Here is a 17,101-nt window from a genome sequence, read left to right as displayed (position 1 = left end):
CAGACCAGTTTAGCAAACAAAAGTTATCTTTTTAAAAAACACAATGGGGCAACATTATGGAAACTTATTTAATTCTGGAAAAATCCACCTCACATTCCTGATTCCTATTTTTATTTCATAAATTTAAAAGTAGGTCATAAACTTTATTTTATTACTTTAATTAATGGTTTTTAATCAAATTTTCTTCCATGGTTAAACTGCTAGATATGATGTCCTCATTGGCACATTTAACTAAGGGAGTCAATAGTTCATATTGTTGAATTTTTTCATCTATTTTTTTTGCTATTTTTTTTTCAGCCACATGTGTTATACTTTATTGTGATATAAATGTTCTATTCAAATAATTTTATTCATTAAAAAATGTATATTTTGAAATTTATACTGCTTGACATTATTTTGTGTGGTAGTACTACTTTCTAGAAATTGAACACATTTTAAAATTTATGTTTAATTATTGGAAATCAGATAATCTCTACTCCATAATTTTTATCACAATTTTTGTCTGAAGGTAATTTTATTTCTGCAGCATGAATGACCAACAAGGGCATACAATTGATATAAATGACCAATCAATAAGGGCATGCACTTGATATAAATGATCTCAGCGTGACCTAGCCAGTGTGGTAAAGCTTACTGTGTCAAAGTATTGTATCAGTGGCAGTAGAACTGTATAAACTGTTACACACATTATAAATATATGAAACTGATGTATATTTTTTTTAATCATCACACAATAGTGAATTTTCATATTAATGTTCTGCTCATCATTGCGAGAAACATAATTTACTATTCTACTATCACTAAATGGCAAGTATTCATTTTTTTCATGTCAGTTATTAAAATCTGAAGCTGATTTAAATTTATTATCATGTCTACCTCTGAATGGCTAGTATTAATCAAAGATAACTTTGCTATAAATGGAAGAAACAATTTATTATTGTTTGGCCAATTAATGATTGCTATTCATGTTAGTTTTGTTGTGAATGATCTTTGGCAAATGAATGATTGCTATTCATACTAGTTTTATTGTGAATCTTTAGCCAATGAATGATTGCTATTCATACTAGTTTTGTTGTGAATCTTTAGCCAATGAATGACTGCTATTCATACTAGTTTTGTTGTGAATCTTTAGCCAATGAATGATTGCTATTCATATGGACATTGTTGTGAAGAAGACTAAAGGTGACAAAATAGACTACTTTGTTCAACCATAAAAAAATAAATAAATCAGTACTTCATCCTTTCAACGTTCGGAATATCACTTTATTGCTGTCTAAACCTGCATACTCTCCAAAGGCAAGTCAGGTGATCTATGATAAACCTCATCAGCCAGTATGATGTAAGGGAGTTGTCTTATTCTGGGGGATCTTTGGATGAGTTCTAACTCCCCTTGTCCACAGGTGTACCCACTGAGCTAATTACTACAGGTAGAACCATTGAGGTGACCCACTGAGCTAATTACTACAAGTAGAACCATTGAGGCGACCCACTGAACTAATTACTACAGGTAGAACCATTGAGGTGACCCACTGAGCTAATTACTACAAGTAGAACCATTGAGGTGACCCACTGTTTAACAATGCACAATTACACAGATAAAATATAACACCAGTAGAATTGTTTCTATTCTGATAATGTAATATTCCAGCTTTTGGAGAGTACATGAAACTCCTGAGGTCAGGGGTTACAGGTCAGGGGTTATTATATATACAGGTACAACATTTATAACCTTATAATAAAATGAATAATTTTTCTTACAAAAATTTAAATTACTATTATAATTAAAGACAAAAATAATGAATATGTACATAACTTGATATGAAGGTATGTTAAGCTTATGTGTATTTACATTTATATTTATTATGTACAAAGTTTGATTTTTTTTTTACTGGAGAAAAATAAACTAGCATATGTACAAACACAACCATTTAACCTCACAACACCTTATGTACACCAAAAATGAACTAGATTGTATACAGGTCAAGTCACAAAGTGAAGATTAAGGCAAGTAGAAGCAGCAGAAAGCTGGTAAAATAACAAGCACATTCACAGTAAACAATGGAGGGGGGAGGGGAGGGACGTTTATTATTGATTATGTATAGGTAAGCTTGTAATGTTATTAATAAATTAAATAGATCATTATATTCAATATAGATTAAAGCTTAATCACCTCTCCAACAGACTTTTAAAGAACAAATTTTTAAAGAGATAAAACAGTGTTGATCATGTAATGTTGATTTAAACAAATGTACTGCCAGATTCACAAACAATCAAGCATCACACAAACAACTTATTCAGACTAGATACAGACAGTATCACACACATCAAACAACCAATACACACAAGTATCTAATATTTAAAACAAAAACACAATGCAGAAACATGTTTACAACAGATAGGAAAATGATGCCATAATATTTGTGAATAAAATGTGCCAAAATAGAATTGAAAACATTTACAAATACCTAACATGCAAGTGTTAAGACAAGATGTCCATTCATAAATTAAATAACAACACAGCACCCATATGGTGAGGAGGGATGGAATGAATGAGAAATGTGGCTAGGAAAGTATGAGGTAAAGGCACAGTGGTACACATCATAAAGGTCATCAGCAACAAGTGATACAGATCACAGTTACAATAGTGACACAGATCATTTAGTTAAAACTAAAACCTTCAACAATTCTAAGTAGAAATGAACTAAAATCAAACATTTATGGAAACAATATGATAAATATCAATGACTGGTTTGTCTCACAAATGTCTTGAATCCTCAAAATAAAATACAGATCTATTTCAGTAATTAATATATTTTATTACATGCCACAATTAGCTATATTAATGACATTAGCATATTTGAAATTAGGGAAAAAGTTCACTAGTCATAATAAAAAAAAACGTGTTTCAAATAAGTAAAGGTGTACAGACCATACAGCTTAGAAAGATGATGTGCACATCTGATGCTTGATGATGTGAACATCAACTACTAGATGCATGCAGATGATTGCCCATCCATTTGTAAACAGGGTAATGATTAAATGAGAAAATCAAAACATCCACAACACTATCTGATAAATGTGGTAGCTGGTTCTCCAGAATAGAAAATATCTATTTGGCTATAGTGAAATCACACATGCAGGTTACTAGATAAACAAACAACTACTAGCCTTAACATTTGATAATCCAGCTGGTTCTTCAACAAGACAGTTAACTGCTAAATTAGCTTTGTTATAGTTCCATTCTTGGATGGGTGGCAAAGTGTGATTGCTACACCAGGGGTATTCTTGAAAAAGATTGACATCACAAATATTTTGTCTTGCTAGCTGAACTGGGGCCCATGGTAGCCCACTTGGACGGGGTCTTGACGGCTTTGACTGCAGAGCGTGACGGAGTGATAAAGATGTGACTAGATGTGGCCAGGCGCTGTGGGGAGCCTATCATAGATCCTCCAGGTGACCCTTCCTCCTGTCAAACACATGAACATATAACAACCATTTCATGAACATCAATTGTATACTATTGACATTAAGGAGTCAGAAAAGACTATATTATTGTTAACATCCTACTTGGTCTAGCAAAAACTTTACCTGTACAACCAAAACCATATCTGGCAAAGTAAGTTAATTGCTGATTGTAAATTAAAATACGACCAACCTGTAACGAATAAGCCCCGAGACTCATGGTATCACTATCATCATCACGCACTTCCTGGAAAGATGACGATATGTTTAACATTTAATATAGAGCAAAACTACTTCTTTACGAGCCAATACCATCATTCAGACTAGATATAATCTAAGTTCATCTTGGAGCAAAATGTAAATACATGTGGATAAAGACAATCTAAATGTTAGAACATAAAGTGTACCCAAATTATTAGTTACCGTTAAATCAAATGTACTAGCTAATTTCATAACACCTTTGTTGAAACTAAAACAAATTACTAGTTACCGTTAAATCAAATGTACTAGCTAGTTTCCTAACACCTCTTTTGTTGAAACTAACCCAAATTATTTACCGTTAAATCAAATGTACTAGCTAATTTCCTAACACCTTTGTTGAAACTAAAAAAAATGTATTAGTTACCGTTAAATCAAATGTACTAGCTAGTTTCCTAACACCTCCTTTGTTGAATTGCTTTGGGTCTTTGACAAAGGGACTCCAGCCATGGACCATTAAAAACAAATTACTAGTTACCGTTAAATCAAATGTACTAGCTAGTTTCCTAACACCTCCTTTGTTGAATTGCTTTGGGTCTTTGACAAAGGGACTCCAGCCATGGACCATTAAAAACAAATTACTAGTTACCGTTAAATCAAATGTACTAGCTAGTTTCCTAACACCTCCTTTGTTGAATTGCTTTGGGTCTTTGACAAAGGGACTCCAGCCATGGACCATTAAAAACAAATTAGTAGTTACCGTTAAATCAAATGTACTAGCTAGTTTCCTAACACCTCCTTTGTTGAATTGCTTTGGGTCTTTGACAAAGGGGCTCAAGCCATGGACCATTCCAGACACCGCCCTCTTCAACTTGCTGGGTGTTTTGTTGAAGGAGAAGGCTCTGCTCACTCTACGTGTAAATCTGTTGAACATATCATCATTTGAAATGTTAATAACTAAATCTGTCAAACAAATCATTATTTGAAATGTCAACAACAGTGTAAATCTGTCAAACATATCATCATTTGAAATGTTAATAACTGTGTAAATCTGTCAAACATAATTTGAAATGTTAATAACTGTGTAAATCTGTCAAACATAATTTGAAATGTTAATAACTGTAAATCTCTACAACAAATCATCATTTGAAATGTTAATAACTGTTAATCTGTCACAAACACTAAGTACATGTTAATGTACATTAGCTGATTAGAGCAATGTGTAGTTCAACCAATGGCACCTACTTGAGAGCTTTGTTTCCCTTGTGCAGATCCTTGGTGCTGATGTTGAGTTCCTCTCCATTAACTTTGGCTAGAAAAGTTTCCTACAGCAGATCAATACAAGAACTTAGTACCAAAGTAGACAGTGACTAACCCAATTCCTTAAAACGGTTAATACAATGCTTTAGTACCAGGGTAGACAGTGACTAACCCAATTCCTTAAAACGGTTAATACAATGCTTTAGTACCAGGGTAGACAGTGACTAACCCAATTCCTTAAAACGGTTAATACAATGCTTTAGTACCAGGGTAGACAGGGACTAACCCATTTCCTTAAAACGGTTAATACAAGACTGTAGAACCAGGGTAGACAGTGACTAACCCAATTCCTTAACGTGGTTAAATTATGCCTCCCATATTTGGAAGGTAATGGTAACTAAATAGATAAATAAAAAATGGACTTTAAATAAGAGTTGTCTGAAAAGCAGATAACATAAAGGGCAATGAACTTACTATATCAGGTCGACATAGAACTATGGCCAGGTTTTTACATATGCTGGTCAAAACTTCGGCTTTTGACATTTCCTCCATGGCCAGGGTGAAACTGTACAGCTTTTCTTTAGCCTGTCCACTGTCTCGACATATTAACCCAAAGGCCATCTGGCAATCTGCAAGCAAATATAACATTTAGACTAGAATAAATGTTTTGGCCACATTGAGATCATGTATGGTAAGATCACCAAAAGATTATTCACATTCTAAAAACCTTTAAAATATGGTTTTTTCTTTTTCTTAAAAGATACCTAGATAGGAAACTTGTATTTTATAATAATAATTAAAAACATTTTGTCTTCACTGTCTGTAGACAATGTCTAACCTTCTGTTTCCTCAACATCCAGGACCCTCTTGATTGATGTCATACTGATCATCTCTAAATGCTTGTATGCCTTTTGTGGTGCCTTGTGTGTTACGGCAGGACTTCGTGAATTGGATCCCAGGATCTTCATCCTTCTTTTACAGATCTAAAACAGTGAGAGACCAGTGTCAAGCTAGATACACAAACAGAATCTGGGTGTAAAACATTTACAGATCTAAAACAGTGAGAAACAAGCGTCAAGCTAGATACACAAACTGAATCTGGGTGTAAAACATTTACAGATCTAAAACAGTGAGAAACCAGTGTCAAGCTAGATACACAGAATCTGGGTGTAAAACATTTACAGATCTAAAACAGTGAGAAACAAGCGTCAAGCTAGTTACACAAACAATCTGGGTGTAAAACATTTACAGATCTAAAACAGTGAGAAACCAGTGTCACGCTAGATACACAAACAATCTGAGTGTAAAACTTTTACAGAATCAAATTATATTGATGAATTAGGGTCAAGGTTTACACAGAATCTGAGTGAAAAACATATACAGAATCAAAATATATTGATGAACTAGGGTCAAGCTGGTTCTATACACAGAATCTGAAAGAAAACACACAAGTCTTGCTAGTAACATTACTTTACTTACCTCAACACTATCAGAAAACACAAATAAAGTCAAAGGGTCACCACGAGAAGAAAGGTTTCCAGAAAGTTCCATCACATCAATTTTCATGACAAAATGGCGGTTAGAAGATAACAATGTGGCCTGAGAGAAGAAATAAAATGACATTACACTATGCTCCGGACATTTCAATGTCACAGCAACATGCTCTAGTCATGTAACACTAAAATGCTTTAGTCAGGTAAAAGTAACATGCCCTAGGCAGTAACATACAATAGAAAATGTCTAAGTAAATAAGAGATACTCACTGGGCAACTGTCGATGTCATTGACAATATCAAACATGACAACTTGACTTTCTGTTTTTCTTTTATCTTCATTTATATGCCTGGTGGCAGAAAAAAATGATAAGGTTCATCAAGATATACACAGAAATATCCACCAACAATACTACAAACAAATTAATTAAGAACGCAACTAAATAGCAAATTTAAAAAAAAACTCAAAATTAGCAATGTTAAAATTCTTGGACATGGGTCATTATAAAAAAAACCCCCACTTACGTAGTAATATTTTTAACTTTTTCAATTGCTTCTTCCAGTTTTTTCTTGTCTGGGTTGCTGCTGTCTGTCCTTTTCAACAAGTCTGTACAAAATTTTAAAGAGGTCACCTTAGTGTTAGACATTTTCAACAGTTCCCATACAAACAATTTATAACTTACACTATCATTAATCAGCTAATGTAACTGTGCAGTAGCTGTTACCTTGTAACAATAGAACCACACTGGGTAACCGCTGTATAGGTCGAATCAACAGCTCTTGTAACGACTGACGACCACACTCTGGTTTGCTAAGGCACAACTGTGGTGATAGTAAAACATAGGAATTAGTTCTAGGTGTCTAGTAGTACAGACCTGGTTACTATTCAAGCATAACAGACTATGTTTTGGTATAAATTTAAAGTGGAATAAAGAAGAAAAGTTATAAAAGTTACAATAAAACAGCCTCACCTTTAGAAAAGCATGAAACCTGGGGTTTGAATGATCACATTTTTGTATTGTTTCCTTAGTGCTTTCAAAAAAATTGACAAATGGAGGGTATGCTTTCATTAATTCTTCAGCCTGTGAACAAGAGACATAAATTTTTTTTAACATTAAAGAAAGAATAAAACAAAAAATTCATTGAGAAAAGATTGGAAATTTAACTGAAAATGGTAATATAAAACAGCACCAAAAGCTACCTACCATGTTAAGGACACAATCCCCCTACGCCATTGTACACAAACAACTTACCCTGTTTAAGACACAATCCCCCTACGCCATTGTACACAAACAACTTACCCTGTTTAAGACACAATCCCCCTACGCCATTGTACACAAACAACTTACCCTGTTTAAGACACAATCCCCCTACGCCATTGTACACAAACAACTTACCCTGTTTAAGACACAATCCCCCTACGCCATTGTACACAAACAACTTACCCTGTTTAAGACACAATCCCCATACAGCATTGTACACAAACAACTTACCCTGTTTAAGACACAATCCCCCTACGCCATTGTACACAAACAACTTACCCTGTTTAAGACACAATCCCCTACACCATTGTACACAAATAACCTACCCTGTTTAACACAATCCCCTACAACATTGTACACAAACAATCTACCCTGTTTAAGACACAATCCCCCTACACCATTGTACACAAACAACCTACCCTGTTTAAGACACAATCCCCTACACCATTGTACACAAACAACCTACCCTGTTTAAGACACAATCCCCTACACCATAGTACACAACCTACCCTGTTTAAGACACAATCCCCTACACCATTGTACACAAACAACCTACCCTGTTTAAGACACAATCCCCTACACCATTGTACACAAACAACCTACCCTGTTTAAGACACAATCCCCTACACCATTGTACACAAACAACCTACCCTGTTTAAGACACAATCCCCTACACCATTGTACACAAACAACCTACCCTGTTTAAGACACAATCCCCTACACCATTGTACACAAACAACCTACCCTGTTTAAGACACAATCCCCTACACCAGGGGTTCCCAACCCTGTGCCCGCGGGCACCATGGCGCCCGCCGAACGATTCGTATGTGCCCGCCTCTCACTATTCGACAGAGACAGAATTTTTTTCATAAACATTATTGAAAGGTTGAAGGGGATGGAAATTGAAAGTTTGACGGGGGAGGGGGGTGCAAATCGAAAGTTTGAGGGAAGGTGCAAATCGAAAGTTTTGTCCCCGGGTGATGGGAAGGGTCGCTACGCCTCTGGAAGGAGTTTGTCGATTTAAAATAGGTGGTGCCCGCCACCCTACCGATATTTTAGAATGTGCTCTAGAGTAAAAAAAGGTTGGGAACCCCTGCCCTACACCATTGTACACAAACAACTTACCCTGTTTAAGACACAATCCCCTACACTGTTGTTCTCTGACCAGTGCTCTACCAGGAAGAGCAAGGAGTCTCGCAGCTTACAGTGGGCCTCATAGATTGGAGGGATGTTGCCAAAAATAATTTTTGTGTCCTGTGGGGCCAGGATAGGTCCATTGTACTGGTCTGGTTTGTCTATCTGGGCTTTAAATGTCTGTAAAAGTAGATGTAAACATTTTAAAAAATGACCTGCAGATTTAAATATGCTAATATCAGAGGAACAGGTGCAGACAAGATGAAGAAGACAGAACAAAATTTTTATTATCTGAAAAGTCCAAGTAACGTTCAAAAGTATTAAAAATGTTAAAATATTTGCTTCTGATTAATATTCTGCTGCTCTTCATATTAATTAGCTTAACTGACATACTTGCACACTGCTGATAAATAATATTAAAGCTCTAACAATGTGTTGAAGTGGATTATACTAGCACAGAATTTGCAAAAATGAATAAATCAAGTGGGCACTAACATGGAGAATGGTGTGTAGGATGCCAACATAGTTCTGTTCTGTCTGTAGAAGCTCCATGACAACCATCCTTCTCTTGCTGTACTTGGCTGCTGAGTCTTCTTTGTTGTCAAGTTTCAATTCTGCTAAAGGAAAACATGAATCAATGTATCCCACCCTGAGTTTTCTTTGTTGTCAAGTTATAATTAGGCTACAAGGAAAAAATGCATCAATGTATCCCACCCTGAGTCTTCTTAGTTCTCAAGTTTTAATTCTGCTAAAGGTACACACATGTATTAGTCTCTCTAACCCTCAATAACATACTCAATCTACAATGTAAAATATTATCTACCACCCATGGACGGCTTCAATGAAAGCTACACCGTACAAGAAACCTCACCTAAGAGAGTGTCGGACTTGTCGGGTGTGTACGTCACGTCTAAAAATGAGTCTGGACTCATGGACGTGGCGCTAATGTCTGTCGAGGATGACCGGCGCTTGTATGCCATGAATGGCGACCCTTCTGTTTCGGCCACCAACTCCTGCAATCTTTTTCTTTTCCTAGTCTTGGCCATTGAGTGATTTGTGCGATGGTGTCTGGCAGGTGTGGACATCTGGAAATAACAAAAGCCAGTCATAACAGTGTACAGGTCTAGACTAAAGCCAGTCATAACAGTGTACAGGTCTAGAATAAAGCCAGTCATAACAGTGTACAGGTCTAGAATAAAGCCAGTCATAACAGTGTACAGGTCTAGAATAAAGCCAGTCATAACAGTGTACAGGTCTAGACTAAAGCCAGTCATAACAGTGTACAGGTCTAGAATAAAGCCAGTCATAACAGTGTACAGGTCTAGAATAAAGCCAGACATAACAGTGTACAGGTCTAGAATAAAGCCAGTCATAACAGTGTACAGGTCTAGAATAAAGCCAGTCATAACAGTGTACAGGTCTAGAATAAAGCCAGTCATAACAGTGTACAGGTCTAGAATAAAGCCAGTCATAACAGTGTACAGGTCTAGAATAAAGCCAGTCATAACAGTGTACAGGTCTAGACTAAAGCCAGTCATAACAGTGTACAGGTCTAGAATAAAGCCAGTCATAACAGTGTACAGGTCTAGACTAAAGCCAGTCATAACAGTGTACAGGTCTAGAATAAAGCCAGTCAAAACAGTGTACAGGTCTAGACTAAAGCCAGTCATAACAGTGTACAGGTCTAGACTAAAGCCGTCATAACAGTGTACAGGTCTAGACTAAAACCAGTCATAACAGTGTACAGTTCTAGAATAAAGCCAGGCATAACAGTGTACAGGTCTAGAGTAAAGCCAGTTATAACTGTACAGGTCTAGAATGAAGCCAGGCATAACAGTGTACAGGTCTAGAGTAAAGCCAGTTATAACAGTGTACAGGTCTAGAGTAAAGCCAGTTATAACTGTACAGGTCTAGAATAAAGCCAGGCATAACAGTGTACAGGTCTAGAGTAAAGCCAGTTATAACTGTACAGGACTAGAATAAAGCCAGTCATAACAGTGTACAGGTCTAGAATAAAGCCAGGCATAACAGTGTACAGGTCTAGAGTAAAGCCAGTTATAACTGTACAGGACTAGAATAAAGCCAGTCATAACAGTGTACAGGTCTAGAATAAAGCCAGTCATAACAGTGTACAGGTCTAGAATAAAGCCAGTCATGAGAGTGTACTAGTCCAAAATGAAGCCAGTTATAAGTCTAGATAAACCATAAAAAAGCGCTAACATCCCATACCTAGACAAGCAGCTTACCTTTTCAAATGTGTAAATCTGTTCATCTGCACAAGCTGTCATTTGAATACAACCCCAGAACCACTGGGGATAGAAACATAGGTTTAGCACAAGAAACAAAAATATGGGATTATCACACCAAGCAAAATTTTTTTATATAATATTATAATTTTTATAAAGACTTTCTCGCCTCAAACTACAAAAGGAGGTTGTAAAGCATATTACTACATTGCATCAACACTAAGTTATTTTGTGAAGTTATTTACACTACATCACATCAACACTATCAAAAAATTAAGCCATATCCTAAGTCTCACCTCCCCCCTGACCACAAATGGAGGTAGGGCAATATCCTGGGGGATCTCCTTAATGTTCTGGTCATCAATGACCAAGTGGGTGACGTCCTGTGCCCCAGGCTCAGAAAAAGTGCCACCGTTCTCTATGGTCAGTTCCTCCATGTGACTTTGCTCTTCCGCAGAAAAGCCAAGAAAGCTCAGACAGCACTCGTAGAATGGTTTCATCCTGTAAGCAACCTGAGGGCAACAAGAACAAGGTAAGTAGATCAAGTACATGGTCTGACTCACAATAGGACAGGAGAAGTAAAGGTTCCCACTGGTATTTAAGGGAGACATTTTTTTTTGCCCAAACGAAGCCAATTAATAAAAAGATACTATATGAACTGAAATTTAAAATGTTCATTAGTGAGATTTGCATGAACGTACTAGTTTTGGGTTATCAGCACTGGAGTCTACATCATCACGATCTGACCACAACCTGTTGATCCAGTCCTCACTCATGATGGGCTTGCCCATGTTTACAGCATACTAGAAAGTACAAAAACAATCAGATAAGTTTACAGTGGTACATCATGACAGCAAGTACACACAACCACTTCACTGTACAGTGCTCCATCATTAAAGTACACAAAACCACATTAGTGTACAGAGGTACATCATTACAGCAAATACATAAAAACCACATCAGTGTTAATAATAGTACATCATTACACCAAGTACTAAAAACAACAGTTAAGCATGTACCAAAAAAACAAGTACAAAACTAAAAACTTGTATTAAATTTATCTAAACCAATCAGTAAAGAATGTCAGCAATAGATTTTGTGTAGCCAGCTCACCCTATACTTTGGCCCATGTGTAATATTTGCCACCATGTGAGTGATCTTAATTCCCTCATCTTTGCGCACACTTCCTCCCATGTAATGAACATGATTTACCAACCAAATCTAAGACAAAAGTAACATGAACAACAAATTACAAAGGTCAAGTATAAACAAATAGAATTTTCTTTGTTTAAAGCCTCAAATTGCCGTAAATAATAAATCAAGCAGTTTTAAAAAATGTGTGAATGACAAGATTTATGGACATCTTTTAAAAAATTAAAATTTTGTGTAACTACTGTAACCGACAACAAATAATTATTAAAGACACTCACCAGCTTGGCTTTGTTCTTAAAGCCAGTAAAGCAGATGACCAGATCCTGCATGGAGCAACAGTACAGGGGCCGCGTGTTGAAAGGCAGGGGCTGTAGGGTCAGAAAATACAACAATAAAACATCATGTTCAATAGATTTGAAATGCAGCTACTATGATTAGATTTAGAATTGGCATTTTAGTAGTAAAGAACTTTTTTTTAGCTGTTGTGTTGTTGTCAGTACAACTCATGTCAACACCCTGACGTCATTTGTGTAAAATATCCATCTTAAACATTTTCATTGTATTATATGTTAAAATTGTAAGTAAAAACTATATATATATAAACTATTGTCAATGTAACCCTCAATAACTTAATGAAAATGTTTCTTCATGTCACACACAAAATTCTGAAGATAAAATTCAGATATGGCAGATGTCAGAATAAACAGATATGTCAACAGAAAAAGTCCATATATTTACAAGAAAAAGTCCATATATTTACAAGATGGTAGCATTCTCAAACACATTTTTTTAAGGACCAATTCTTTTTTGTCAGATCTCCAGCACATTTGGGACAGAAAGTGCCTTGTTTGAAAGGAATAAAGCCCCACTCCCTAGTGCCTTACCAGGCCATCCCTGGCGCATCTCTTCAGCACAGTTGGGCCAATGATCCTCACTTGGGCACGGTGGAGTTTTGTGAACAACTCATCCTCAAAGCTGGCCACAACAAAGGTCATCTCACACTCGCCAGCATCTTTAACAAGTTCAAGGCCAGTCTCAGAGCGACACACGCCTGATACGCCTTTGATTTTCTGAATATAAAAGGGGCACAAAAAATTAACTTGTGTCTAATTGTGGAAACATACAACAAACTTTAAATTTAAATTTAAGGAAAAATTTGAGAAAAAAATATTTAAAGTTGCTGATCATTTATTATTAACACAAATGTATAAGATTGTATATTATCATAAAATGGGTAAGAAATTTTAAGTAAAAACACACTATCTTTAATTAATCTAAGTTCAAGTATATAATGTTACATTGTGAGAGAAAAATAAATTTAATATAAGAACTTAAGCTGAAAGATAAAATGATAAGTTATCAATACAAACATTAGCAACAGTTTCCAAATCATAGGTATCCTCCCCAACCAAAACTACTTTCACTACCCATTCATCTGAAAATAGAACAAGACATTAATATAAACAAATTGTAGCATAGTAAACGGATGGCTAAGCAATGATCAGGTCGAACTACAACTACTGTAGAACTAATGTTAAAACATTTCCAACAGATAAATTATAAGTACAACGCTTCTGTCAAAAAGTAATGCTATATTCCAAGTCCTACTTCAGCAAGTCTAGAAATGTAATGCTATATTCCAAGTCCTATGCAGCAAGAGTAAAGTCAGCTGCTAGGACTGCTAAACCTGGGACTCAACAAGCTAAGCTGAGCTTAAGTTAAAAATAAACAATTTTAAAACACTTTAAGCTAACACTGGTCTTAACAGCAATATTTTAAGATTAAAAAATGTTAAAATTCACACAGAGAACAAGGGAATTAGGTTAGCAAGCAGAAATAAAGACTTGTGCTAAGGGGTCATCCATAAATGACGTCACGCTTTTTTGGACGATTTTTACCTCCCCCCCTCCCGTCCGTCACACTTCGTCACAAAAAGCCAGACCCCCCCCCCTAAAATGACGTCACACCTCAACCTACAACCCCCCTCAAAATTGCAGTTGAATTTTTTTAAAACATTGATATTTTTTCAAAATCTTGTCTAAACTATTACAATTTATTAAAACAGTTATCTAAAACGCGAAATAACGTCTAAAATTCGTTTTCTAACATTGCTTTTTTATAATGCAAAAATGTGACGTCGCAACATCTGACCCCCCCCTCCCCACACATCGTCACAAAATTACGGACCCCCCCTCCCCCCTACGAGTGTGACGTCATTTATGGATGACCCCTAAGTTAAAATATTTAGTCTTTAAGTCTTGTATTAGTTCTAAAACCAAAGTGATGAGTATAAGAAAGATTAAATTGAAAGCAAGTTTTTGTAATGTCAGTACATTAGGAGACAAATACCATTTCACAGTAATTGTATAGGGTACAACCTTGAAATACTGAATGCTGTAACAAAGTCTATGTTTATCTTCTCTTTTATCAATTTATTAAATTAGTTTATTTTGATACTATAATACATTTATTAAAATGAATAATTTCACAATAAGTAAATGTAGAATATTTCACAAGCACATCATTTTGAAAATGTATACATTTGGGCATTTAGAGCAGGAAAGGTGGTTTGGAAATGCTACAATTTATAAAGTTTTACTTACAAAAACCTTCCAAGTAAAAAAAAATTTTTTTTATTTTTTAATTTTCAGTTGGCCTAAAGCATTATTGTTTCTTCACACTGTGCTCTTTTGACCAGATGAAGTAGTTTGACTGACCTCTACATATCAAGGGATAGTGTGGTCAGCACTACCATCTGACCTTTATTTTCACCAGCTTATGATAGTTATTTAGCAGAACTGGGCAGGCTGAGGGACATCCTACTGATAGTGACAAAAGCCATGTCACTTTCTCTTAAGTAATTATGTTCTATTGCACCCCTACATCATACCTATTTACTTACAAAAGTTATCAAAAGTTTTAAGAAAAGGCCAGTATCCCCCAACAGTCATGGTATCAAATTACAGAATTTTCAAAAATAAATAATAAAGAGATAGGGCCTAGGCTAATTATTTTGAGTTAAAGAAAGTTGAAAGGTTATGTGTACATTTTTGCTTATATTTTCGTACCTATAAAACTGGAATTGCATAATGGCCCTTGCAAAGATGATGAAAATGTTTGTGATAAAACAAAAAGTACCTAAAACAATAAACTAAAAATCTCCAAAAAGTTTAGTTAGTATTTTTATTATTTATTAGTGTTACACTGAATTGTAACAACATCTTAAGACCAATGTTAAAATGTAACCAACACCAGGAATAAAGAGAAGCGTTAGCCAGTAAGCTGGAGTTAGAGAAGAAAGAAAAGATCTACGTCACCTTCACTACTACTAGTATCAGCACCGCCTCGTATAGGGGTGTGATATTTTATAGGAGTACCTGGGTAGAGAGCAAGTTATTACATAACATGTAATAGACGAATATTGACAGTTTTAACTCAAGAAGTCAAGCATAAGTTATTTGGTGCAGGAAAGGCAAACTAAAATACATAGCCTATAGGTGCTAGTTATTTTGATGTAGGTCCTACCTGTAGTCCCAAACCATTTTAAAGATATCTATTTTTTTAAAGCCGTGCAATCCTACAATGGCTTTAGCTTTTATTCATCCCAGTGGAGACCCAATACACCTGCACTATTCACATCTAAACCAATGTGAACTCACACTTTCACAGTGATCCTAGCTAGACCGTGTCAGTTTTTCTCCTGCTGACAAGAAAACGTGAGCGACCAGGGCCATTAGGACCTGGATCCGAATAGCCAATTTCTATTATAGCATCACTGTAATGACTATTATTATGATAGATCTGGTGTTTATTCCCAGCTGACTGGGGGAGTAGTAGGCCTATCTGGCAGTATCTGTCGGTGCTCAGAAGGAATTGAAGGATGTAGGCCCTAATCTAATAAATCTACAAATCTAGCTTAGGCCTAGATAATTTATTTTTTAGCTAAGTTAGTACCCAGTACTCAGTAAGAATGTGACACTAGTACTAGTTAGTGAGTTGACAGTACCGTTGAGTATCACAGTACTCATGATCTGTGAAGTCTGTGACAGTACCACCCCTCAGATAAATTTGATTTATTTTATTTTAAATTTTACAAAGCCATTTATTTTTACACGGCACATCAACACTTACAGTAAAAATTCAAAGAGTAATTTTAAAGGCCAATGCTAGCCGGAATAAGATACGCATGCGATACGCATTGCAGAGAAACTACGACTTGCCTTCGCGGCGATGTTTTCGATAGTACTGCGAATGTGTGTGTTTACAACCGCAGAAACCTAACACCAACCCTAATCCTAGCCCTACCCCTCATTCTAGCCCTAACCCTGGCCATAACCTATGGCATAGGTCACTGCGCATGCGCAGAGCTATCTTTTGATCTTTTGCCGACTAAGAAGTGGAGTAGTCTTCCGAGTAGTCACTTCGAATTTTAAAATAGTTAAAAGATCTCTAGATAGTAGATATAGATCTTAAGAACTTTAGAAGGGAAGAGGAAATCACAGGACAGTGACCACAGTACGGTACGGCTTGAGTACCCCTCAGATGTGAGATGGTCATCGACTTGATCTACTAATCACACTATCCTCCGCTATCCAATCATCGTCGACTCACTCATCAGGTAAGGAGGCTCAATAAATAATAAAATTAAGTAATAATAGAATATTCATTTGTTTTATAAATACTGATTTTGTTACAGAAATTATTATTTTAGGTAATAAAAATGGCAGATCGTGGATTTATGCGTGCGAAATGTATTATGTTTTCTTACTTTCTTGGGTACTCCTCTGTTCCGCCATCTTTACAGCCTCGATACAAACTTCAAATATCGCGGGGGTAAATATAACAGGATTTATAATTGGTTATATTGTTACTTCCGGGTCATCCAGCTTGACTAA

General features: G+C 35.9%; 1 protein-coding gene across 1 annotated transcript; it reads right to left on the bottom strand.

The window, feature by feature from the left end:
* Positions 1–2,223: 2,223 nt before the first annotated feature.
* LOC131952479 (protein ECT2) lies at positions 2,224–17,011 on the bottom strand. Its single transcript, XM_059315164.1, has 23 exons — positions 16,975–17,011; positions 15,524–15,583; positions 13,577–13,641; positions 13,091–13,276; positions 12,485–12,574; positions 12,168–12,275; positions 11,756–11,857; positions 11,351–11,566; positions 11,055–11,117; positions 9,680–9,893; positions 9,304–9,425; positions 8,800–8,988; positions 7,384–7,494; positions 7,138–7,234; positions 6,938–7,019; positions 6,684–6,762; positions 6,400–6,519; positions 5,759–5,903; positions 5,395–5,549; positions 4,906–4,985; positions 4,421–4,583; positions 3,656–3,709; positions 2,224–3,466 (listed from the first exon to the last, which is right to left on the bottom strand). The coding sequence occupies exons 1-23, from the start codon at positions 17,000–17,002 to the stop codon at positions 3,302–3,304; spliced, it is 2,694 nt and encodes an 897-aa protein (XP_059171147.1). The 5' UTR covers positions 17,003–17,011; the 3' UTR covers positions 2,224–3,301.
* Positions 17,012–17,101: the final 90 nt, after the last annotated feature.

The sequence above is a fragment of the Physella acuta genome, unplaced genomic scaffold (assembly GCF_028476545.2).
Source record: "Physella acuta isolate Inbredline_101_S28 unplaced genomic scaffold, ASM2847654v3 ptg000072l, whole genome shotgun sequence".
Classification (NCBI taxonomy): domain Eukaryota; kingdom Metazoa; phylum Mollusca; class Gastropoda; family Physidae; genus Physella; species Physella acuta.
The sequence above is the reverse complement of the archived record's forward strand: the minus strand, read 5'-3'. Positions and strand labels throughout refer to the sequence as shown.